This window comes from Ictalurus punctatus, chromosome 3, assembly GCF_001660625.3.
Source record: "Ictalurus punctatus breed USDA103 chromosome 3, Coco_2.0, whole genome shotgun sequence".
Classification (NCBI taxonomy): Eukaryota; Metazoa; Chordata; class Actinopteri; order Siluriformes; family Ictaluridae; genus Ictalurus; species Ictalurus punctatus.
This window is the reverse complement of record NC_030418.2, coordinates 21,734,398-21,758,391: the sequence shown is the minus strand read 5'-3', so window position 1 is coordinate 21,758,391 and position 23,994 is coordinate 21,734,398. Positions and strand designations below refer to the sequence as shown.

Sequence of the window (23,994 nt, the reverse complement as noted above, 5' to 3'; positions counted from 1 at the left end):
AAATGAGTATTTTCCATCGTGGCTCATGAGCTATTCACCATTTTCTTTCATTCACACTCGAGATGTCTTTCTATATGATTTTGTATCTTTCACTCTGCGCATGCCGCTAACACAGTCATCTTATTTGGGTATCCATGTGGAATATAACTATGATAAACATTTAAACCAGGTGAGGGCTGGGTAGGTGATGTCAATGGGACTGAGGGCACATTTTCAATTTAAACTTTATTTTTAAATACAAATTGTCAGAATACTAGTGAAGTATACATCCCAAATCACTTGTTTCAACATTTGGCCATGGCTCTTTTAATTTAAATAATTTGACTCACAAGCGAGGGTAAAGGAAGCATGATTCAGTGCTTGCCGAACTAAAGCACTCTCACATAGAACAGCTTAGTGTATACTTATTTCACTGCTCCATGCTCCATTCACAGCACCTTCCATTCATTTTTAATGACCACGCTCACTCTTACTGCTCTGCACACTGCTAAATGCCAATTATTTGTAACATTTCAAACATCTTTTGATTTAAGTAAATAAATAGAGCTGTTATATTAAAAAAAAAAAAAAAAAAAAAAAAAGGTAATCTAATTGCTGAAACTTTGTTTTTACTAGTAAAATATTTTGCTAACTTCAATAACCTTGACTTGGTGTAAATTCTATGTATTTTACTTGTTCATAAATGCAAGTTAATTTGGAAGACAAATCTCAATCATCATTATTATGAATTAAAGATGATCACAGTACACTGGGTGTCAGTGGATAAACAGTGGATAAACCCATGTGACTTGGAAGCATGCCTGAATGGTAGAACCAGTTCATTGTCATTTGGGGTCAAAGTCAGGAATGTTGCCCCTTTTCTTTCTAAATGAAATGCTGCCCATACCTAGGGCTGGAGAATGAACAAGTTGATAAGTCTTAATAATTCTCGAAATACTTAATACTACTTTTTATTTTTGGATAACATTGTGATACAATGATGTCAGTGTTGGCCATTACACATTACGATGTGTGTATAGAACGCAAGATCAGACGATTTGGCCATCATAGATACACAAACATCTGGATGAATAATGGTGACCATTCTAAACCTGTTCAAGCCAATTAAAAGATGTGTTTTCGCCAGAACCTCTGTTTCTGGTACTCTGCTCCATTTATCCAGTCTGTGATGAGGCCAGAAATCACATCTATTGTAGAAAAGACAGAAAACACCATAACCCTAAAAGACTTAGTGTAGCCTTGGATTTGTACTATACATTATTCTCCATCATTAACATGTATGAGAAAATTCCTTAAGGGATATAAGAAGGCAACATCATGTGGTTCCTGGCTTGTATTTATTTATCCACCTCATGCTCGTTCTCCTTCTAGGCGATTTTATGAATATGCATTGTTGACCATTATGAAGAGAGACTTAATTAGAATAGTTAACAGTGTGGAGAACAGGCTCATCCTATGAAGCATGGATCTTTGTGCCACTCTGCATTTTAAGCTTGTTTCTAGTCAAAATTCAATTACAAAGTCATTTCATTTGGACCATATATTGATATAAAAGCATAACTGTAATCGCACAACTGGCATTAATTGGAAAGTAATTGCAGAGTTTTTGCACCTGTGCCATGTTAAATTGTGTGCACTCTGCTGGCACAGTGACCCATCATTTCTGGTTCATTTTCTCTCTGTGTCAGGATGCTTTTCTTTTCTTAGGTGGCTCACTCACATTAATGCATTCCACCTTATGCTTTCTTCTTCACCTGAACCCACACCGCAAGTTGTTCTTTACAGTTAGACTGCACAAACTCTGTATTCTTTTCTTCTTCCTTATTCCGTGCCATTATTTGTGTGTTTATATATATATATATATATATATATATATATATATATATATATATATATATATATATATATATATATATAATCATTCTCTCATCATATGTGCATGGAGGTGGTGTGTTTTAATCTATCTTGCTCAACATGAAGTCACTGAGCGATCAATTTTTTTGTTGTGGCCAATTACAAGCTTTGGGGGTTGTGCTCATGTTCTGTCCCTTCAATTTAACATGTATAGAAATGTATGACAAAATCAAGCACATAATCAACGGCAGTTCAAATACTCCAAATTATGTAACAAAAGAAAAGGAGATGAACGAAATTACATCCCTAAATATGGCTGTACTTCCTAAAATCTTTGTAAATTGGCTTCTTTATGTGGTCAGAGGTATTACAATGGAGCAAAATGAGGCTACTGATGACGAGGGCGATTTAACATTTAGCCTTCTGCCTAGGTTTATACTTAAGTCGGTATGCTTTTGCGCTGGGTGGTTATGTTTTTGTTTGTTTGTTTTTTCTCTCCATAAAAGCACTGGTACATATTTCCTTGAGAAATCTTTGCCTTAAACATCATGACTGCTACCCTGACAAGAAGTCAAAATCCAAGTGTTACATGCTTGGATGTTAACTAAATTATATTTTTAGATGGCTCAGTGCACTTTTTTTTTTTCCATTCATTCATCTCTCATTAACCATTGTCTCTTGGTCAGTGTCTCAGTATTTATAGTGAATTCTAATCGCTTTTATCAATCTCATGAAAAATATGCACAAAACCTATAAACATGCACAAGTGATAATTACATGTGGGATTTCCATTGCATATAGGCATTTTTGTGTTTTAGAAACTTTAAATATCATTGGGGAGTAACAGATGATACTGTTACTAAAGTATTCTGATTCCACAAATCACCAAAATTAGTACTTTGTTACAAAGCACTTGTTGGTATCAATGGTCAGAGGTTAGCAGGTTTTCACAGCATTGTGATTGTGCAGCATTTAGTTCAGTTTTTGTCCATTCCTCTTGGCAAATCATCTTCAGTTCCTCAAGGTTACAAGGGTCCTTCTGAATGACTTGATCTAAATTTCAAAATCGTCCATAAACAAAATCAGCACGTACACCTTTTTTAGAAACCTTGAGTCGTTTTAGGTTTGTTGTCTTGTTGAAACGGCCATCTTCTTCCCAGATTCACTTTCTTGTCCAGTGAGATTAAAATCTCCTCTAATATGTCCCGATACTTCGCTCCATTTATGTTCTCTTCCGTCACGTGTGATGCCTCAGTACTGTTTACAGAGAAGCAGCTCCACGTCATGCTCCTACCTCTGTACTTCACTGTGGTATGGTGTTCTTGAGATCATCCACATAACCCTTCATTCTCCAAACGCGATGAGCTGTATTATTGCCAAAGAGTTCTATTTTTGTTTCGTCCTTCGTTCCAAAAGAGTTCTGATTTTTCTAAATGTTTGTGTGCAAATTTTAGATGCACATCTCTGTGCTTCTTTTTTTTTCAGCAGAGTTGTAAAAACGTGAGGTGTGGGAATGGTGACGAGTGCAGTGCCTTGCTTATTGTTCTCTCTGTAACTGTTCTTCCTGCTGCTTTCAGGTCATCCTGCAACTCTTTTTAAATTACTTTCCTATAGTGTCTGAATACTTTTTTCTCCTATCACATTAGTTTTTAAACAACTCTTTGTTTATGGTCATGAATATGTACTTTTTTTTTTTTTTGTATTTTTGTGTGTGTGTAAACTTGAAGTGGATATATGCACTGGAAATATATTAAATAACAAAAACAGGATACGTTATTGAGCCATGGATGGCAGGAGCTTGAGTCACATACACTGCTCAATAGGAACGGTAAGTAAAGTGGCATTTAGGGCCGTGATGTTTGGGCATTAGTGCGATATTTATGGGAAAAGTGAACATCACATAGAAAGAGGGAAAATGTAGTAGGCTTGCAGTGCCTAAACCTTACGTCGCGAAGACCAATGCACATTTGAGAGTTCAGTGGTGCAAAAACTGTAAACACTGGTCTAGGGAGATGTGAAAAAAGTGATCTGGTCAGATGAGTCATATTCTTGACAAGTGAGCGAATGCATGTGTAGAGTACACTGAGAGAATGGTACAGTTTATCTGTTAAAGTGTAGCTCAAATGAAGTGTGGCCTATTACAAAGATAAACCAGTGGTCTTGTTTTTTGCAGAGAGGATCTGGTGTCCAGACCAAAGCTCTCTGTGGGTTGAGATTAAAGACTGTGTACTGGAATTATGATTCTTAGAGCAGATCGCCACGCTCAACCTGCGTTTACTCACACTGACAGCACAGAGTGAAGCACGGCCAACCACCATCAGCTATCAATCAGCAACTATGATTTATGAGCTGCCGTCCTTAAACTGTAACTTCTGCCTCACAGCTGAGCAAGCGCCACAGGAACGAGAGCCCCTAATGTGTTTGTGTATGTTAGAATACAGAAAACTGTAATATAGAACCTTAAATGAGCTGTCTGTGGTGTGCAGTGATCAAAAGCTATTTCTCAGTTTCAGTTGTTTGCTAATGCATGGGATAGGTTCTTCCTTTCTCAGTCAGTATTTTTTATGAGTGGGTTTCTCATTTTCTTCTCTCATCAGTGGTTTGCTGATGGGTTGATGGAAAGCCAGAGTGACTTCAGAGATGTCTTTTTTTTTTTTTCTTCTTCTTCTTTTTATAAACTTGATAGCTTTTCCTGGCTAAAGTGTTCTTCGAAAGATCTTACCCAAAACCAGACTTTGGATTGTATTTATGTTTGAAATTTATGAAATAGATGTATTAGCAAAGACAAATGCATGGTTATTTTCTTCTTAAAATCAACGTGAAGAAACCTTTGTGTCTTGCCCAAGGACACTTCGGCATGTGGAGTCATGTGGGCCGGGAATCAAACCGCCAAGCCTACGATTAGTGGCCAACTCGCTCTACCTGAGCCACAGCCGCCTACAACTGAAAAGGTCCATACATGTTTCAGCATGACAGTGAGATCCATGAAGACATGGTTTGGCAGGTTTGGAATGGAAGAGGATGGATGACCTGCACAGAGTCCTGATTTCAACCTGACTGAACACCTTTTGGGATGAACTGGAACACCATCTGCACCGCAATCCTCCTCGCCCGATATCAGTGCCTGACTTCACTAATGGTCCTATGGCTGAATGAGCACAAATCCCCACATCCACATTCCACAGTCTAGTGGAAAGCATTCCCAGAAGAGTGGAGGTTATTATAACAGCAAAGGGACTAAATCTGGAATGGGATGTCCAAAAAGCACATATGGGTGTGATGGTCAGGTGTTCCAAAACTCTCAGCTTGGATAGCATGGCCTGCAGTAATTTTAGTAGCTAGCTAGCAAACTACAACAATATTTTTACCTGGATTTGTAACGTCAAGAGACGCATACTAGTCCTACAGAGGTGTAGCTGTCAAGTTAATATTCCAATATTTGTCCTCATTTTAGTTTGGTCTCACTCTCATTTCTGTTTTAACTTGCTTCTTTAAAATAGAAGCTCTAGGCTGCTGGTTTTTCTCCCTAGAGTATAATAGGGATTGGTGTCTGTTTGGTATTACATTCAGGGTTGTTGTCCATGTTTAACCAACTTTTGTAAAAGTCTCTGATTCAACACAGACTTCATAACACTTTTCATGTTCCTTCTTTAGTGTTTAAGGTAGGGCTGAACAATTTTTAATGAAATAGGGAAGTAAGATTTTTTTTTTTTTTGCTTAGCATTGAGATCACTCATGATCCTTTGGCCAATTTTGTAAGTTACACTATTTGCATTTAATAATTTTTACATTAGCAGGGAATGAAGGGACTTTTGTGAACGACAGCTTATCCCCGTTTGAATTACTGCCTAAATCCTAATCAAAAATGGTGCCGCACAAATAACAAAGGATTAATTGTATTTAGCCAGTGAACATACTGAAGGCAAGCAGAGAATCATGTGATAAACTATAACTACAGACAGATGGACAGACTGATCCTCCACCTCCACTCTCTCCCACTCTGTTGGCATTTGTGCAGGGAAAAAGTGTTTCCTTGTTCTGTTATGTAAGATTTTACAAACCCAATTCCAAAAAAGTTGGGATGCTGTGTAAAATGTAAATAAAAACAGAATGCAATGATTTGCAAATCTCATAAACCCATATGTTATTCACAATATAACATAGAAAACATATTGTTTATACTGAGTAAATGTACCATTTTAAGAAAAAAAAAAAGGTAATTTGAATTTGATGGCTGTAACATGTCTCAAAAAATTTGGGACGGGGCAACAAAAGGCTGGAAAAGTAAGTGTTACTAAAAAGAAACAGTTGGAGGAATGTTTTGCAACTAATTAAGTTAATTGGCAATAGGTCAATCTCTCAGAAGTAAAGATGGGATGGGATCTGGATGGAAGCATTTGTTGCTCTAAAACCTGTCTATAGCGTTCAGCATTGATGATGCCTTTCCAAATGTGCAAGCTGCCCATTCCATAGGCACTAATGCACCCCCATACCATCAGAGATGCAGGATTTTTAACTGAGCGCTGATAAAAAGCCGGTTAGTCCCTCTCCTCTTTAGTCTCTTTAGTCTTTAGTCTCCCTCCTTAGTTTAGAGGATTTGTCTGACCACACAACAGTTTTCCACTTTGCCACAGTCCATTTTAAATGAGCTTTGGCCCAGAGAAGACTGCGGCATTTCTGGATCATGTTCACATATGGCTTCTTCTTTGCATGATGGAGCTTTAACCAGCATTTGTAGATGGCACGGCGAACTGTGTTCACAGACAATGAGTTCTGGAGGTGTTTCTGAGCCCATGCAGTGATTTCCATTACAGAATCATGCCTGTTTTTTAATGCAGTGTTGTCTGAGGGCCCGAAGATCACGGGCATGCAATATTGATTTTCACCCTTGTCCCTTGCACACAGACATTTCTCCAGATTCTCTGACTCTTTTGAAGTTATTATGTACTGTAGTTGATGGGCTATTCATAGTCATTCTAATTTTACGTTGAGTAACATTATTCTGAAATTTTTCCCAAAATTATAGATGCAGTTTTTTGCAGAATGGTGAACCTCTGCCCATCTTTACTTCTGAAAGGCTCTGCCTCTCTAAGATTCTCTTTTTATACCCAATCATGTTACTGACCTGTTGTCAATTAACCTCCAAATGTTTTGTTTTTAGTAACACTTATTTTTCCAGCTTTCTGTTGCCCTCGTCCCAACTTTTTTGAGACGTGTTGCTGCCATCAAATTCACAATTACCTTTTTTTTTTCTTAAAATGGTACATTTACTCAGTTTAAACATTTGATATGTTTTCGATGTACTGTTGTGAATAACGTGGGTTTATGAGATCTGCAAATCATTGCATTCTGTTTTTATGTACATTTTATTTGCATTTTATACAGCGTCCCAACGTTTTTGGAACTTGGGTTGTATTTCTTTTGTGCTGCTTCTTGGGTGATCTACAGAAACAATATCTAAAAAATGATTGTGTCTGTTTATTCATTTATTGTAAATTGTGTGGAGTTTCAGCCGAGAATGCATTTCCAACACATTTATGAGTTTCAGATTTCTTATGACATTGTGAGGCTTTAACAACTTTAACTTTCCACTTGTATATACCCAATAAATTGAGGTTTGAGTTGTAGCTGTGTCATGTATGGCCAGGAAAGTTTCTCATTCTGATCTGATTTTCAATGTTGGATGGGTGACTGTTTTTGTAATGGAGGCTATAATGCATGCAAGCATGATGGTCAATTTAACATATGGAGCAGTGTATTTGATTACACAATAAACATATATATCCCATCCCCTGTTCCACACAGAGTAATTTAGCCCACATGCATAGCCAGTTCCTGTTGATTGTGGAAGCTTTGGCTGAATTCTGGGCAGTGATGGATGAGCTTGATGAACACACCTGGGTGCTGGAACCTGAAAAACCTATCAGAGCAGACACGATGAGAAGGATTGCTATTGGTAAACTCCTGCCACCCTTATTGTCTGTGGTTTAATAAACCTATACCATATTACAGCAATTGACTTCGGCCTTATTGTGCCTAGGGAACAACGTCTCCATAAAGGTTGAGATCGACCCCAGGCATCCGAAGATGTTACCAGAATGCTGCCTGCTTGGAGCTGAGCATGGTGGGTATTTTTAATATCTGCAATATAATAATTGCATTTAATATCTTGGATTAACTTTGATTTGCTCATACAGTTAAAATGACCAGTTTGAATGGTATTTCACATATGAAAAGTCCATATCCATCAATTTCATTTATCACCTTGTTTTTCCAATTACCTGTCTTCGTAAGTGTACATCCCATGAAGGTTTTATTACATTTAACACAGGCTTTCTACAACAGGATTGGCTGACAAGCTACAATATGTAAGGTCTTCCTAGATTTAGAGAGAGATTTTGCTAGAATGGAGGTCAGTTTGCACTATTTAAGCCTCTGTGATTGTTTCTTTAAATCCAAGGTCATGCTTGGCTGACAGTGGTGCACAGAACATATTGTTGGTTGCCTAGCAATGTTATTCATTGATATTAAATCCACACTTCGATAGTCAAGACAGTGGCAGACGTGGACCCTCCGAGCGAGGGGTCAGACAGAAATATTGCTTTTTGCATTTACAAATGACAAACAGAGCGAGCGACTCACATTCCTTCCAGATTGATCTCTCAGGGTGGAGCAGCCATGATGAGCACGTTTTATGTGAATTATTTGAATATTTCCCTCCCTGTCAGAATGTTTGTCACAGTAGGAAGTGCCCAGCTTTACTGTGGCATTTCTAAGAGAGAGCAGAGATTAGTGGTAAGAAATGGCATGGCTGTGCATTGTCTGTCAGTGCACTACAATCAGGGTGACGGGCATTGAATGAAAGATGAGGTGCAGTTAATTGAAACTGCTCTGGTATACTACAAAGCGAGCCCTGTCATATAGAACATTCCCTCAGGCATGTTTTGCAACTGTGTTTGAGTGGGACATTGTTTATCATTTCAAGCTCATTTCTTTACAATATACAAATATTTAGTATTAATTTTAAATTCTATAGCTGTAAGTCAGTGTTATTATTTTTGCAGCGGTAACCCCCCTGAGGAGCAAGCTGAACGCTAACATGCATTTATGGTAAGGAGACAGTAATTAATTGCTTCTTTGTCCTGATCTCCACAGACATTACACTACCACATCCGTGTTTGCGTGTTTTATGAGTGAATATAGGTCTCCCATTCTCTCAGGAACCCCGACTGCAGCGTCCTGCAGAACATGAAGGATGTTATGGAGATAGAATTCCCATCACCTGCCACCCACGAAAAATCTGTACGTAGCATTTTCGCGTCACACCACCACTTATAATTAGTCGCACATCTCAGTAACATTTGGCGTTTGCAAGGGGTTTTTTTTTTTTTTTTTTAAATCAGTTGAGGTGGATACAGAATTCCTTTAATTGGGTTGTTTACAGATAAGATCATTACAATAACAAAGGTGGCAGAATCCTCAGCACTATCAAGAGCTGTTTAATCATAGATTCGCAAATTATCTTTCCCCCCACCTCAGCGTGTGTGACTGCTGGTGGGTTGAAAGGGCGCTGTGTTTATTCAGTCTGCACCACTGATTAATGCTTGGCCATCATTAACATTCGGAAGAGTGAAAAGTTTACTTGACCAGATGTTTAAATTTTACCTGCCATCCTTTTAATGGATTGCTTAAGGGGGAGGAAAAAAAAACTCTAATTATCGGAAAAGCAATATGCAAACACGGAGTAGAGTGGAGAGGAGTAGAGGAGAACAGAAAAATAGGGGAATAAGGGGAAGATGTATGAAGGCTCTCCAGACTCAGTTTGGCATCTTGCAAAAGAGGAGGATTCTGTGAAGTGGAGGTCAAGTATACACAGGGTTGATGAGCCCACCTGAGTCTTCTCACCCTAGTGGAAACAAATATGAACCTCCATGCATTACAGCCTCTTAGCCAGCAGGGAAAAAGGGATGAGGGGGAAGGGGGATAAGTAGATGCAGATTTGAGATGGGAGGTGGCGTTCTTTTGATCGTGTCCAGAACATTTTTAGCAAGAAACAATGATTTCTTGATGCTGCTCGGTTCAGTGGTGTAGCTGGTTTTGAAATTCTTCTTAATACAATATGATTGTGTTTTTATGTCAGAGTTTTAGTGTGGAGTGCGGCATCTGCTATTCATATCGCCTGGACTCTGCCATTCCAGATCAGGTATGCAACGATCCACGTTGCGGGCAGCCTTTTCATCAGGCCTGTCTCTATGAGGTGAATACACTGATTTATCACTCGTACACCCTTTTAGCCCATCATTACTCAGCACATAATATTACTAATGAGCAAGAATGATTAGGACGTGGTTGTTTCTTTCATATTATCGACTGAATTCGCATTATTGTCATCTCAGTGGCTGAGAGGTTTGCCCACCAGTCGCCAGAGCTTCAATATTGTGTTCGGAGAATGTCCTTACTGCAGCAAGGTATCGGTGCCATAGTATTCAACTTTCTATTACTCAGAACACTGTCTTTAAAGCAAGTTATTTAACCCTTGTGTTCTGTTTGAGTCGGTTTTAAAGTTTTATTTCAAGAGGGACCATATAAAAAAAAAAAAAATTCCAACATGGAACTTGTTTGCCTCAATTTTACTGAACATTTGAGGAAAAAAAAAAAATCTCTTTTTAAATTTATTTATTTAAACCTGCTCTAACCCCCCCATATGTATCACACGGGTTATATTCAGGTTTTATTTGAACCCAAGAATAAGACATTACAAAAAAAAATAATAATAAAACAAATAGGTGAATTCACTCTGTTGTATTTCCTCCAAGTCTTATTTTCACTCACGTGCTGTTAGGAGCATCCCGCCACATGCGAAGTGGTTGTGTGTCTTTACTGTTCCCCAAAAGCATAGATGTATTCAAGGTTTCAAATATTATAATCTGTCTCTCAGCTGCCTGAAGTCAATATGACACGTGAACAGTAAATCCCTTGCAGAGTAGTGAACAGAACACAAGGGTTAATATAAAACGATCACTTATTTTTGGATAGCATGCTTTATTTATTTTAAAATAATTTGCATGGATACATACATGAATTTCTAAAAAGACATTAATCTCAAAATTCCTTCTTCCCCCCAGCCAATCACAGTGAAAATGGCCATACAAAAACCGTGACCACTCTGCAAAATGGATGTTGTGTTTCAGAAGGACAAGAAATTTCGTTCTTAATACTGGAATATGAAAACCAAAACACTGTGTTCAAAAGGCAGTAAAAACAACCAGAATAAGGAAGAGTGCAACAGTAATGATGCATGCATAAATTTTACAGCTCCTGTGTATAAAAGACTTGTCTTCTGAGTTCCGTCTATTGTTCCTGTTGCAGTGTGTGGAGTAGTATTCACTATGCACATCAGCATTCAATTGATGTCCATTATAATCAATTTCCTCCCAGCGGTTATCTTTTGGTTTGTCCCAGTAGTCTTCCCCTTCACTGGTTCTTGTGCAGTAAGCTTCCCATGAGTGGTAATTTCCTCCCCAGTGGTCAGTGACATCAGGGCTGAAATCCTGACGCCCCGGCTTATTGTGCTGTTTCCGCATTTGTAGACCGTCCTCATCTCTTCTCCTCATTCCAAATGCTGGAGCCAACTTGTTTAGCAAAATATAGATAGCAAAGCATGTACTGCAATGTTTTCCTCTCAGGTCAGACATAGTGGGTATTGCAATAGTGATTTTCTTCCTTGATTATACTTAAGCAAGCAATATAGATTTCTTTTCTATATGTATATACATATTATTAAAACTTGTTTGTTCACTGATGTATCCATAAAACTCAAATCATTTTGTTGTTCATTCTTTGTGTTTGTGAGAGGCATGTATTACTTGGTCATGCCTTTGCCTTTGCTTTGTGCCTTCTCGTGTTTTGGGGTGGAATCTTGGTGGCAAAGGATCATATTCGTCTTCCTGGTCTTCATCACGGTCACTGGCCACATGCCTAGACCTCGCACGGGCGTCAGTTGCAGAACTGACGTTGTAAGGTTTCTATGGTGAAAAAGTGATTAGTAACTGACAGGTATCAATTTTTTTTTTTTTTTTGAGGAAAAAAATGGAATTTATCCCTTACCTGTACTTCTGCCTTTGCTTTCTCTTTGGTTCTATAGGGAAGTTTAGTGAGGTCTTCATCATGAGTCATAGGCTTTGGTTTAGTTGAACTTACTACAGGTTGGGCCTGCCTCGAGTTCTTTAAGAGGGAACAGAGTGGAAAACATGATTTAGAGAATTTCAAAAAGTTGGTAAGCTACTTCAGGGAAAAGGGCTGACTGGAACCCTTGATAACTCAGCGTGAGCATAAGTCCTTGAGTTTGGCTGTACACTCTCTCTCGCTCTCTCTCCTCTGTTCTCTCAACCTGACCTGGATCCTGAGAGTAAAGCACCTCTCCTGATTAATGACACCCAATGCTCTCCCTGAGGTGGCAACACTCCAAACTAAATTTGGCCACAGATCACTGCTGAGGTCAGGTGTAGGCAAAATAAACTCCAGGAGCGTTGGAGTGGTGTTAGGAGAGGTATACCTCTCTTGGCCTGATGCTGTTACAGGAGAGGTGAGACACAAGGGTGACATTGATGATGATGATGATGATGATTTTTAAATTTTATTTAAAAAGGAATCCGAGCTTGACCTTCCAGCAGGAGATGAACAGAAATCACAGAGAAAATATAACTACAAAAAAAAAGTAGGGATTCAAATTTTAATGCCCGTAGTGTTGACACTGATCTTTTCCATCTGTGCGGGAGGTTTGGCCAAGGTCAGATATACTAAAGCTCTGTATTCCTCCCTGAGCCTTCTGGATGTGTGCTGTATACTGTACATGAACATTGCAGTGCATTTAAGAATCTACATGAGATCTGTATGTTACAGGAAAATAAAATATCTCAATTTCAAAAGTAAGGACAAGAATGTGCTATAAGAGGTTATGATATCAGAACACAAAAAGGGCAGGAAATTACATCCAAAATGTTATGCCTTTACTGACTTCAACACTGACACCTACTCTTTAACCATAGATCAAACTGTTGGCAGGTTTCACATGGAAATGAGAGGCAAAGCAAAATCCACTGTAATTCCAAGTGGTGATCTTTTGGCCTCAGGAAAATGTGTGCATTCAATAGCCTTAAATTGCCCTGCTTGGCCTTTCATAGAGTTCAGTGGTTCAAGTTAGCAATGAGGGGTGGTAAAGTGATTCTTACAGAATGAACGCCTCCACGCAGTTGCCTCTTGACAGGGTTAGTAGAGGTTAACCTATGACACCAAGTCAAGATTCTCTGCATCATTTAGCTATACTATGAGGCAGAAAAAAAAACAGCAGAGTTCCTATTTCTTTTCACTATAATTCTTTATCTTAAAAAGCTGTACATAGAATAGTAATTTGGGTTTGTAATTTGAGTTGTGCAAAGTACATACATCTGTTGAAATACTATCTCCAACATGTATATGATTCCTATAAATAAGAGGGATTTAACGAAATTGCTCCCTTACGTTTCTGAAGCGGTTTTAAGTTGTAGCTTCAAGCTGGAGGCTTTAGACAGGTCCGAGACTGTCACCACTGTGTAAATCTCCACTCCGCCCTCCTCTGCACTACCTCAAATTGGAGTGGGAGTGAGCATTCATGAGAAGAGGTCAGCAGAGGTTCTCTCAAACCTGAGCATCTTCTGCTCTCTCCCAGACAGATAAATCTACCGCAGCCCACAGGCTGCTCTCTGCACTCCAGCCTTTGCTCATATGGTACCTATTAAGACAGGAACTCTTGCGGGCCAAAGCATTTCATGCTCACCCTGTTTGCCGCTGGCCTGGATGACTCTGCTGCTCTCGGTCTGGAAAGGTCCAGTGGGCCTCGGAGCCTGACATGTGATAGTACCTTCCTCAGAGCATCATAGTCTGGTTTTTCTTTGTAGCCCAACGTTCTCACATCGAGCAGGAACTGGGCTACCTCAGCTGAGGAAAACAGATCAAAGAAGAAGCAAGGCTAGTTAGTAATGTTATTTTATCATCAAGTTTCCTTCAAAATCATTAATCGCAAATACAGTAACAATCCCTTGAGGTAGTGGACAGACAGGTTAAGGTGGCTATGATTTCATCTACGCCAATTTTAGGTGACTCACAGCTCAGTTAATTGCATATATGTGATATGGATCACCATCCAGTGCGTTAACAAAATGCTGCATATAAATCATGAATCCATGATCCTGAACACCGAAACCAGAGCCTTATGCACTAGTGACACTTTTTTTTTTTCTAAAGGAACAAAACAGGGCATCATACCAGTACATGGACCCTGACAATAACACAACAGTGAACGAGCTTCAATATTCAAACATACACACAAAGGTGTGTCTAATATGGGCGCTTTCCATTCTTCAGTGTAATAAATAAGCTGCCAGTAGCACTGGGTCTGTATGCAGCATCTCTAACGGAATGTATATCACATGCGTGGCATTGATGCATGTTGGAGGCCTTATCTCTCTGGTCCAGCTGCAGTGAGTCTCTCAGGGTTGGGCAGAAAAAGACCTCATCATAATCATAGATCACAAAGCCTCTTTTCAGGAGACATGCTTGCCCTTTTGCTCTGTGCCGGGAATAAAGATAATGCATGGCTGGTACGGGCTGCTGATGGAGGAAAAGCAGGGTGGCGCAGTCACTTAACCACACCTTGTTGATCATTGTAAGTGGTCTCTGCATCCACAAATAAACCCGTTCTCTCTTACCTAGACTGATACTAGAGGTGGACATTTGAATCACGGAGGATGGCAAGTTATCCATGAGCCTAAGGTCAACAGAAAAGTAAAGGTTAACCAGTCATTTTGGTTTTCATTTCTGGTGTAGGATTATAGAATTTGCAGTAAAATTGTTCAAGTTAAACCATACACACTACTGTTTTTGTTTATTTAATATCTTACAACCAACAATAGTTTTTAGACTGTATTTAGAGTAGGATTAGAAAACCCACTCGTGTGCCTTCATATTAGATTTTATTTGATATGAATGTCTCTCAAAAGTCTCAAAGAAATCTGAGAAAAAGACTTTTCCGGGCAATGAAGTCGTCTACGTATTTTGCCAATTACACTTTCAACACTGTACAAAACAGTTCAGAGAACACTGGGCAATGAATAACCACAACAGCTGCAAGCCTGTGATCAACGGCCACATCACTACTGCTGTTTCTGGACCTGTGAAAGAAGAGGGAAATGGGAAGTGTGCGTACTTGGCCTTAGCCTCCTGGACCTGTACTGGATTCCTGAGCATTGACAGCCAGGGGAGAGTTCCACACTGCCAGTGGAGCAGGCAGTAACCCAGCACCTCCAGGTCTCCGCGTCTGGATGGGGCTGCCACAGAGAAAGAGAGGAGCACAGAGCATAAACATGGTATGGGGTGAGAAAAAAGGGAAGGGGGAGAGTTAACAGAGAATAAGAGAGAGATGAATACCTGGTGTAAATTCAGCAAAAAAAAAAAAATAAAAAAAATAAATAAAAACTCCTTTGATTAAATGGCCTATCACTAGCCACTGAAATATGCCCTTATAAAAAAGACAGAAAGGGGGATTGCGATGAAGAGGAGTATTTTGTTTTTTCAGCTGGTGCTCTTGCCTAGCTAACAGACAACAGCATCCTTCGAAAAGAGGTACAGATTCAACAGAGTGGGTCAGTTTCCTCTTGTCTGTCCAGCTACCCCCCATGCACACACACTCGTCTGGCCTGGAGGCTCGTCCCAGGAACCTGATACTCGCGGCCTCTGACACGATCCAGACGGCCCATGGCCCGGACCAACACTTTCTCCACCACGGAGCCAGGCAGTAAAACAAAGAAATAAATGTCTGAGACCAAATTGTTCCCACATGTTACTGGATTCTGTAGGCTCTGTGCTGGCCATAAGAGAAGACCCAGAGATGTGTGTGTGTGTGTGTGTGTGTGTGTGTCTAGGACCTCCTCTACACCTTAACATCAGCTAGACCACATTACACAACTGCCATCTAGTGTAAACACACTTCTTCACACATGCGCTAGAAATATTTTAACCAGCCGTTTCTTTTTCACTCTGCAAAGAGACGTTGAGACGACGTTGCCTTCATCACCCTCTCTTTTACTTAATCTCCCAGAACTGACCGTGTTTAGTTTGACCATATTTTATCCACTGGAGTTTTCTTAAAAAAAATAAAAAAAATAAATAAAAAACCCTTACAGGATCAACACACTTCCTTTCAACTTTGAGAAGAGAGATGACTGTGCAGTACAGTCTTCCGTGTAAAATAAAGGAAACAGATTACAAGACCGAATAATACTTGCTAACATGGAGGATTTTAAAGAACAGAAAATTGGCAAGAAATAAAGGTCAACTCACTGTTAAATATAAAAAGGTGTTCAGTAAATAAATAAATAAATAACTTGACTGCTTCACCTGCCTTGGTTAAATATGTGGGTTAATATAACATTAAGTGGGTCCCTTCATGGAAAAGCTCCAGTTTCATTTTGTCAATAAGGGTAAATTAAAGCACACGGCCTGTTCGTGCCTGGAGAGTTTATCAACTCAATACTGTAACTGCAGTCCATCTCCAGAGAAATTACCTATTGACTGCATTCATCAAAGAGGAAAATCTCAGCCTAGATCCATTCCTGCCATTGATCTCGCCATGCCCATTAGGTGATCTTGCCTGCTAGCTAATCTCACAGCCAGGCCCAAAAGGCCACACAGTTATAGTTTTCCCCCTTAATAAGCCTGTAATTTAACAAACACAAAATTGTTTTTGATCTCAAAAGACCTAAAACATTGTGATGACCTTGAACAAAACATTAATAATTAATTCTTTCTGAACCATGTTGGCCTTTGTACTGAGATGCTGGCCTTCAGTGCATTTAAAAAAAAAAAAAAAAAACCACACACACAACACTGCTTACTCTATTAGCACTGTGGTATGCTTATGCAAAAGGGGAAAGGCAGCTGCCTGGGAGGGACTGAAACCAAATCGCTTTTTAAAACGAGCATCCATGAGAGCAAGGCGTTCCAAGCCAGACACAACACCTTCCATCAGTGCCAGGCTGTTGTTCATAATTATGGCCTATTGTTATTCAAATTACCTAAAGTGCTGTGTCAAACTCTTGAACCTCTCCTTCTGAATTTCAGCCATTTCTCTTCAGCCCTACAGGTGATAATTAGGCCTTTAGCATGGAGTTCAGCAGGAAGCAGAGTGCCTGTCTCCTCACTTCTCACCATGGTAACACATCAACATCTACACAGGGTGCCAGGGGCCATGAGTAAAGGAACACTCCACAATCTGCATTCATCTACGGGGGCGACTCGATGCTAACGACCTACACAACAGCTGTCAGCTCATGATGAGAAGTCCACTACTGTGACACCAAAATCAGGTTTGTCACTTCTATAAGGTTTTGCATTGAGCTCAGCCAGGGAACTAATATTATATATATAATATATATATATATATATATATATATATATATATATATATATATATATATATATATATATATATATATATATATATATCTTTCTCCAGTTCTTATTATTTAGTCCTTTCTCTAATGTTATCATGACCCACGATTAGAATACGCTGCTTTATACAATAAAATATTTACCATGACCACCTATGCATCCAAGGAGCAGGACATGGAATGAAGACCATATGTAAAACCCTGAGCATGTGCAAATTACTAACTGTCATGTAGTGAGAACATGGGTTTGCTCCAAAGAGTACAGACCCCTGTATGAACCTAAATGTGATTTACTTTCATTCTTACAAAATATCATGTAGTTTGAGTTTACATCACAACCACAGTGGTGTTCCATGGAAATACTTTTCACGTGATCATGTTCAAGTTTTTGCCATCTCCATGATCATTAGCAATACCATATATACTGTATGTTGCATCATCTGAGAAAGTTAGTGTTTCCAAGAATGTTTTTAGTGTTTTGGTTTCAACTTTTCAGAAACACATCACCACTCAGTAAAGATATTCTTAAACTTATATTTACTGCCGAGTCAGCATCTTATCATTCATTTCATATAAACTGGGAACTAACAGCAGAAGCAGGGTTAATAGGAAGCTTTACCTTGGCATGGATTTAGTATTTAACATCTCTACTGCCTGCACTACTTTGCAGGCAAAGATATTGGCTTTGAGTCCCAGTCTAATAAAACATCAAAGCTTTAATTAATGGCAAATGCATACAAGATGCAGGTTATCACTTGGACTATTTAGGGAATTGTTGAATTAAGTCTGGCCAGGTACACACGACCAAGTCAATCAATATCCCACAAAAAAAAAGAGACTATATGCAATTTACAACTTAATGTGTTTCCAATATCTCGACCTGGAATTAGGAGTTTGATATGCTGGATGCAGTCTGTGCACACTAGGCTTGATTATAGGGGGATTACACACACTGTAAATACCGGTTCTATAATAGAAATGATCCAGAATAAATATATCTTAGTTGTTTTTTGTTTTTAAATATCTGCCTTCTTAAGCCATGTGTGGTGGCCTGATAAAACCGTTCATGTGATCAAATTTTGACATTTTCAACCATATAGTTTTCAGAACAGTATAGGTTTCTCTTTTACATGTGCCTCAATCACAATTAAAAGTTGTAAAACTAATTTAATTTTAAAGTTGGGTTACTCTCAGAAGTGAAACATGAAAAAAACTGCATTTAAAGATTCCAATTATAACCTAATCTACTTGTGGAAAAATGACATTACTAACATATTAAATAATTATAAGTTTATACTTAAGTGGTCACTTAAATAACCAGGATCATCTACCTCAGTCTTTGTCTTTTATATATGGGTCATTAGACCTAGATTTCTGCCCGCTCTAAATCATACACAGATAAAGTAGTGCGGGAAGATTTAGTTGAATTAATTATAATAAATAGTTAGATAGATAGATAGAGAGAGAGAGAGAGAGAGAGAGAGAGAGAGATTTCGTGTGTGAATTACCTGCATCTGTGATGCATCTCTACTAATGCAGCAGCTGGGAGTTTAACTACTGTAGGCAACAGTAACTATGTTACTATGGTTACAATTGTTTATAGGCAGCGCATTAATTTAGAACTGTGATTAAACTGACTGGAACTACCTGTGCATTAACAGTTTAAACGCACACCTTCCAGCCAATCAGAATCGATTATTAAGGCAGACCATGGTATGACTGCTAAATAATTCATTCAGTTCTGTTGACTAAATTTCTTGTTATTAATGGTAAGGTCGTTTAATGCATTTAAACTTTGTCTGTAAAGAGTCTGTAAGGACACGTCTCTGTTTTGATGAGGTGATGGTGACATTTCGACAGATGGTATCTGATCACAAACGGAAGTGATTAGACTTGTGTGTGTATGTGTGTTCCGCTATGGTCATAGCTGTCTAACAGCAATCAAAGACTGACATTCACTGTGTGGAAAAAGCACACTACACTAGCAAGGTTTTAGACATCTTTAGACAGGCTACATTTACTGCTGCATTTGTTGAACTGTCTCCTTACCTGATGTGGTCTTGGCAGGCAGAAAGCAGAGGCAAGGTTAGAAAGTAACCTAAATAAAACCATTTCTGTGTAATTTTAAAACATTTATTTGGGTTTTTAAAATAGAGGTGTCAAAGTAAACTATTGACAGAACAACTCAATTTTGGTCAATTGTTTTTTCTCTCCAAAATTGCAGCCACGGTGACATCCGCCAGGTTTTCTCAGACCACCACAAATATTTACAGATAATAGTAGTTTTCAGTAGTCTGAAAACAGTAGATAAAATGAATGAATATATCCGCTTTACCTACACCTCTGTGAGCATCAATGCTTGTATACTCAATCGTGCCATTGTGTCCTTTCTTTGGGTTCTCTTTGTAGTCTTTATGCTCTCCGTTAGGACAGTATCTGTATGACAGACCATAGTCAGCCAAGTAGACCTGCAAGAGATAATGAAATGACAGGTCATCTGCCACACCAAGCGCTTCTCTAGATGAGGAAGCTCATAGCACAGGTCAGTCAGGCTGAAAAAAATGGGCATGCCATTTCGGTGTTTGACAATAAAAAATGATTAACTGTATTACCCGTGCACTAAAAATCCATACAGTGCAACATTTCTTTTATTAGCGACTATTTATTAGCCATTAGGCAAAAATTCACTAACCTTGTCTGGGTCCCTGTGTCCCAGTAAGAGATTGGCAGCCTTAATGTCAGCATGGACGTATTCGTTGTCATGAATATATTCCAGGATATCCAACTGTTGAGGACAAAGCAAAAGAGGGTAAGGTTAACAGATGAATAATTTAACCTATTCACAATGACCCTCCATAATGACTGCTGACAGCATGCGACTCGTGTTGGTATACTCTAGGGCTGTTCAGTAAAATCATTATTAAAATTGTTACAGTGACAATGTTAATAGTATCCAGTTCAAATTGCCTGAACATAACCATAACAACATACATTGACCGGGCCGAGGTGCCAAGATCATGTTGCTGTGATTCATATCTTGCTAGTGCTGTTGTAGTTTGTAGGGAGAACTGAGGAATTTTACCCATCATGAACAATGTGGCGATACAACAAACACAGCATATTCAATCTAAGAGACTTCTTTGGGCAGGCTGATGCCACTTTTAATTAGTATTACTAATAATAAAGAATCTCAGCAAACCGTACTAGCCAAGTACACCAAACTTTTCTATTTTCTTGCACCTAGACACCGTGAATCCACATACTGATGATCACTTACAATGAGGCAACCCAACTGCAACACTGTTGGCTTCTTCAGCTGTTCAGCATTTTCCACAAACACCTTCTGCAGGTCAGTACCCAGCCGGTCCATCACCATGAACCTGTACCTGACCAGAAAAACAAAAACATACATAACTAGAGTAAAGGTCATCATTACTATTTTCATTTTACTCATCATAATGAGTAGCACAGACCAAATCATACCTTGTTCCATTATGTTCGGAGAGTCCAGAGCCCCAGTAGGTTGGGATGCCCAAAAAATCAAGCTTTTTGACTCTCATCCACTTGCTGACTAAAACATTCAAATAAATAACCATGAAATATTAATAGATTGCATATCAAGTGTGCTGATTATGTTTCCTAGACAAACACACATTTCTGTGTACTTGCTAAGGAGATTTTGACAGGTGATGCACCAGACTGACAGGTGGCCATAAACTCTTTTGGAGAAATCATCTTCATCTGCAATTGGGTCACTCCACAACAAGGGAGGGCTTACGCTAACAATCGCAGAGGTGCATGTTTGCTTTGGCTTATTAATTTGTCCAGTGAGGCTAATTTACATCCACAGCCTCTTCATCAGTGACATGTACTCCAAGTGTGAGAACTCTCAGGTGAAGTGGTCTGCCGCACTTTCATTTCACAACGCTCTCAAGAGTGCATCTCTTCATTCTTTTATTTCACCATCAGTAAACCCAAGCCTTTGAATGGATTCTGCATTGTAGTACAAGTGACTTGATTTAAAAGATTCAAAATGTGGAACTCAAATGTGTATGCCAGTACTCTATGTATACAATCCCATATGCTTTAGACCTTGGCAGTGCACATAAAAATAAGCACTTACTGCATTCAGGTTTTGCTGCTCTTTGATAAAACTTCAGCTCTGAGAACAGAGGTCCATTTTCATGATATTCCTAACCAAAAAAAAAAGGCCACTTATTATAAGCCAAACGGTTATGTTTAATATGCTGAATATTTGCAGCAAAAGGCAGTGATATATAATGAAAATTAAGACAGTGTAGAATTTTACTAGAGGTGACCAAAACCTTTAGACTATATTTTAGAAAAGCATACCAAAAACCAAGAAGAATCAGAAATGCCACAGTCAGGGATGTATGATTTACCATATTCTCCCACCAGGTGAGAAAACTGAGTCCAGCACAGTTTTATTTCATCATTTTTAGATATGATTCTGATATCAGGCCTCGGATACTAATCCAATACGAACACTCATTGTAGCTCAATAATCCATTTTTTACATTATGAGAAACATCACAGACACAATGGAGACATGCTTTAAGATAATGTGTGTCCTGTGTTCACATGCCAGGTCTGTTATGTCTGTAATATTTCAGATCTGAAAATACTGTGGTTGGAACATCAAAACTGTACTTACTACTTTAATTACATAATTAGTATCCTCGGTCACAGGTGATTCCACACGGTCTGAAGCTGTAACACAGGAGAAAGACCACCATAAGTAATCCAACGTATAGTATAAATTACGAGGATTATTCAAGATCCAGGACCTGCATTATTTCTGATTTCCATAAGTGGACAATCCAACTATCCTAGTTAACTGGATGACACCCAGGATTGTGATGATATCAAATCAATCAATCAGTAAAAAAAAAATCTTTACTGTCCTCATCCTAATAATTGATGCTAGCTAAACACATTGTGTATTTATTTTTTTAAAAATATTATTATTATTATTATTATTATTATTATTATTAATAATAATAATAATAATAATAATAATAAGAAGAAGAAGAAGAAGAAGAAGAAGAAGAAGAAGAAGAAGTAAACATTTAAACGTCCTTTTTTATTTTTACGTTTAATGACTTGGTTAAGCTAAATGGCACCCCAATTATGGAACCACCCAACTGTTACATTTAGGAAATAAACGAGACACACTGACTAGATGTCTGTCTGTCTGTCTGTCGTAACCACTACACAAAAGAAATACATAAGACTATGTCTTTTACTTAAGATGTTTAGGGTAACCAAAACCATACATCTCGGAAGCTTGTCATTTAAAAGGTATTACAGGCATTAAGTTACCCAGGTAAATGAGTCCGAAGCCTCCTTTTCCAATGATTTTGCCGAGACGCCACTTTCTCTTTTCTGTGTCTGTCAGTATCCATCCTTCAGGCAAGGGACAAGGCAGTGCTTTTTTCTTAGGAGACATTAAAGTCAGCAAGCTGTGTTTACACGTAGTATTAACTAATACAGCGAAGCTAGAACATGGGTGTTTTCTATTCGATAGTTTCCACCAACTCTACGTACAAATCAAAACTGATCAGACCAAGAGGGAAACCGAAACTGTTACTGTTGGCAGTTTGGGAATCTACCCAGGCTAGTCAGACTTGTTAACTAAGCTAACTTGTTAACTATAGCTTGTTAACTAAGCTATAGTTAGATGATTTTGTCACAGAGCTCAATTCCGAACAAACCATTTGTTAGAAAATCGTAACTTTCGAATATAAGTGAATGGCAAAGATTTTAAGGGTTTTTTTTCTGTCATATTTATTTTTGTCTGACACTTAACTAAGCAGATGCTTTAACTTCCTGAAAGTTAGGGTTAGACACTCCGGCAAGCGATTTGTAAAATTTCAACCAATTGGAACTGAGGAAAGGCGCTCATTCATGTCACACCTACCAATCCTGTGCATTTGAAGGCGGGCGTTGGTTGTGACGCGCAAAGCACCATAGGCTGGAATCGACGTCAATCGATCATACATGTTTATTCGCACTGCTGTTTAACTCGCAGTCTTATTTCTGTTAAGAACAGTTCCTTGTGTACTTTTTTGCTCTCTTTGGAAGATGGCCTACCTACCTTTTTTTTTTTTTTTTTTTTTTTTTTTTTGCGCACCCACAATATATAATCTACCATAACGTGACTCTTAAAGTTTATTAAAGGTACTTTTGAGGAACAATTGGAAAGGTTCTATAGGAAAGTGTTTCTCTTATACAATAAAATTACATGAATTCTATAAAACCTCTCAGTATATATTTAATCCAACTCAATTCAATCCAGTGTAATTGAAATCTTACCTGTACAGTGCTTTTAACAGTAGACATGAAAAAGTCAAAAAGCAGTTTTACAGAAATCTTGATGTAAATTTAAATTAAATTATATTACCCTAATGAGCAAGCCAGAGGGAACAGAGGCAAGTAAAACCTCCCTGAGCTGACATGTAGAAGAAACCTTTAGAGGAACCACATTCAAAAGGGAACTCATCCTCTTCTGCGCAACACCAGGTAGTGGGATTATAAATCATTACAATTCTTCCACAACTGTATACAATAAAGTAGCAGTCACCAGCCCTGTTCCTGGAGATCTATCTTCCTGAAGACGTTAGCTCTAACCATA

The 23,994-nt window shown here is 38.6% G+C and overlaps 2 protein-coding genes and 1 long non-coding RNA gene across 5 annotated transcripts in view; 1 reads left to right on the top strand and 2 right to left on the bottom strand.

The window, feature by feature from the left end:
* The window catches only part of fancl (FA complementation group L), a 26,192-nt gene extending 14,502 nt beyond the window's left edge, over nt 1–11,690 (top strand). For both annotated transcript variants that reach the window (XM_017464608.3, XM_017464607.3), the window contains 7 exons: nt 7,660–7,810; nt 7,895–7,978; nt 8,919–8,964; nt 9,075–9,156; nt 9,995–10,111; nt 10,251–10,322; nt 10,980–11,690. In XM_017464608.3, the coding sequence (XP_017320097.1) occupies nt 7,660–7,810; nt 7,895–7,978; nt 8,919–8,964; nt 9,075–9,156; nt 9,995–10,111; nt 10,251–10,322; nt 10,980–11,015 (588 nt within the window). In that variant the 3' untranslated portion in view covers nt 11,016–11,690. The remainder of the gene's footprint in view (nt 1–7,659; nt 7,811–7,894; nt 7,979–8,918; nt 8,965–9,074; nt 9,157–9,994; nt 10,112–10,250; nt 10,323–10,979) is intronic.
* vrk2 (VRK serine/threonine kinase 2) lies at nt 10,877–23,994 on the bottom strand. Of its 2 annotated transcripts, XM_017464603.3 has the most exons (14): nt 23,764–23,994; nt 22,683–22,797; nt 22,015–22,070; nt 21,463–21,532; nt 20,823–20,910; nt 20,617–20,725; nt 20,032–20,124; nt 19,675–19,807; nt 15,098–15,218; nt 14,601–14,659; nt 13,670–13,830; nt 11,962–12,078; nt 11,721–11,879; nt 10,877–11,486 (listed from the first exon to the last, which is right to left on the bottom strand). In XM_017464603.3, exons 1-14 carry the CDS (start codon nt 23,860–23,862, stop codon nt 11,100–11,102), a joined length of 1,767 nt encoding a protein of 588 aa, XP_017320092.1. In that variant the 5' UTR covers nt 23,863–23,994; the 3' UTR covers nt 10,877–11,099. The 2 variants fall into 2 exon arrangements, with proteins under 2 accessions (XP_017320092.1, XP_017320095.1); XM_017464606.3 differs by lacking the exon at nt 23,764–23,994 and having other exon boundaries at nt 22,683–23,188.
* LOC128632734 (uncharacterized) lies at nt 12,334–13,655 on the bottom strand. Its single transcript, XR_008396309.1, has 2 exons — nt 13,375–13,655; nt 12,334–13,137 (listed from the first exon to the last, which is right to left on the bottom strand). It is a non-coding gene; the product is annotated as an uncharacterized LOC128632734 (long non-coding RNA).

What these genes read in the sequence shown, in the direction of transcription:
- vrk2 (XM_017464603.3), bottom strand. Translation starts at nt 23,862, where the DNA reads ATGAGTTCCCTTTTGAATGTGGTTCCTCTAAAGGTTTCTTCTACATGT. An exon ending in TCCGAACATAATGGAACAAG is followed by an intron (nt 20,726 to 20,822) that starts GTATGATTTGGT and finishes TTTTCTGGTCAG; the next exon opens with GTACAGGTTCATGGTGATGG. An exon ending in AAGCAAAGGCAGAAGTACAG is followed by an intron (nt 11,880 to 11,961) that starts GTAAGGGATAAA and finishes TTTTCACCATAG; the next exon opens with AAACCTTACAACGTCAGTTC.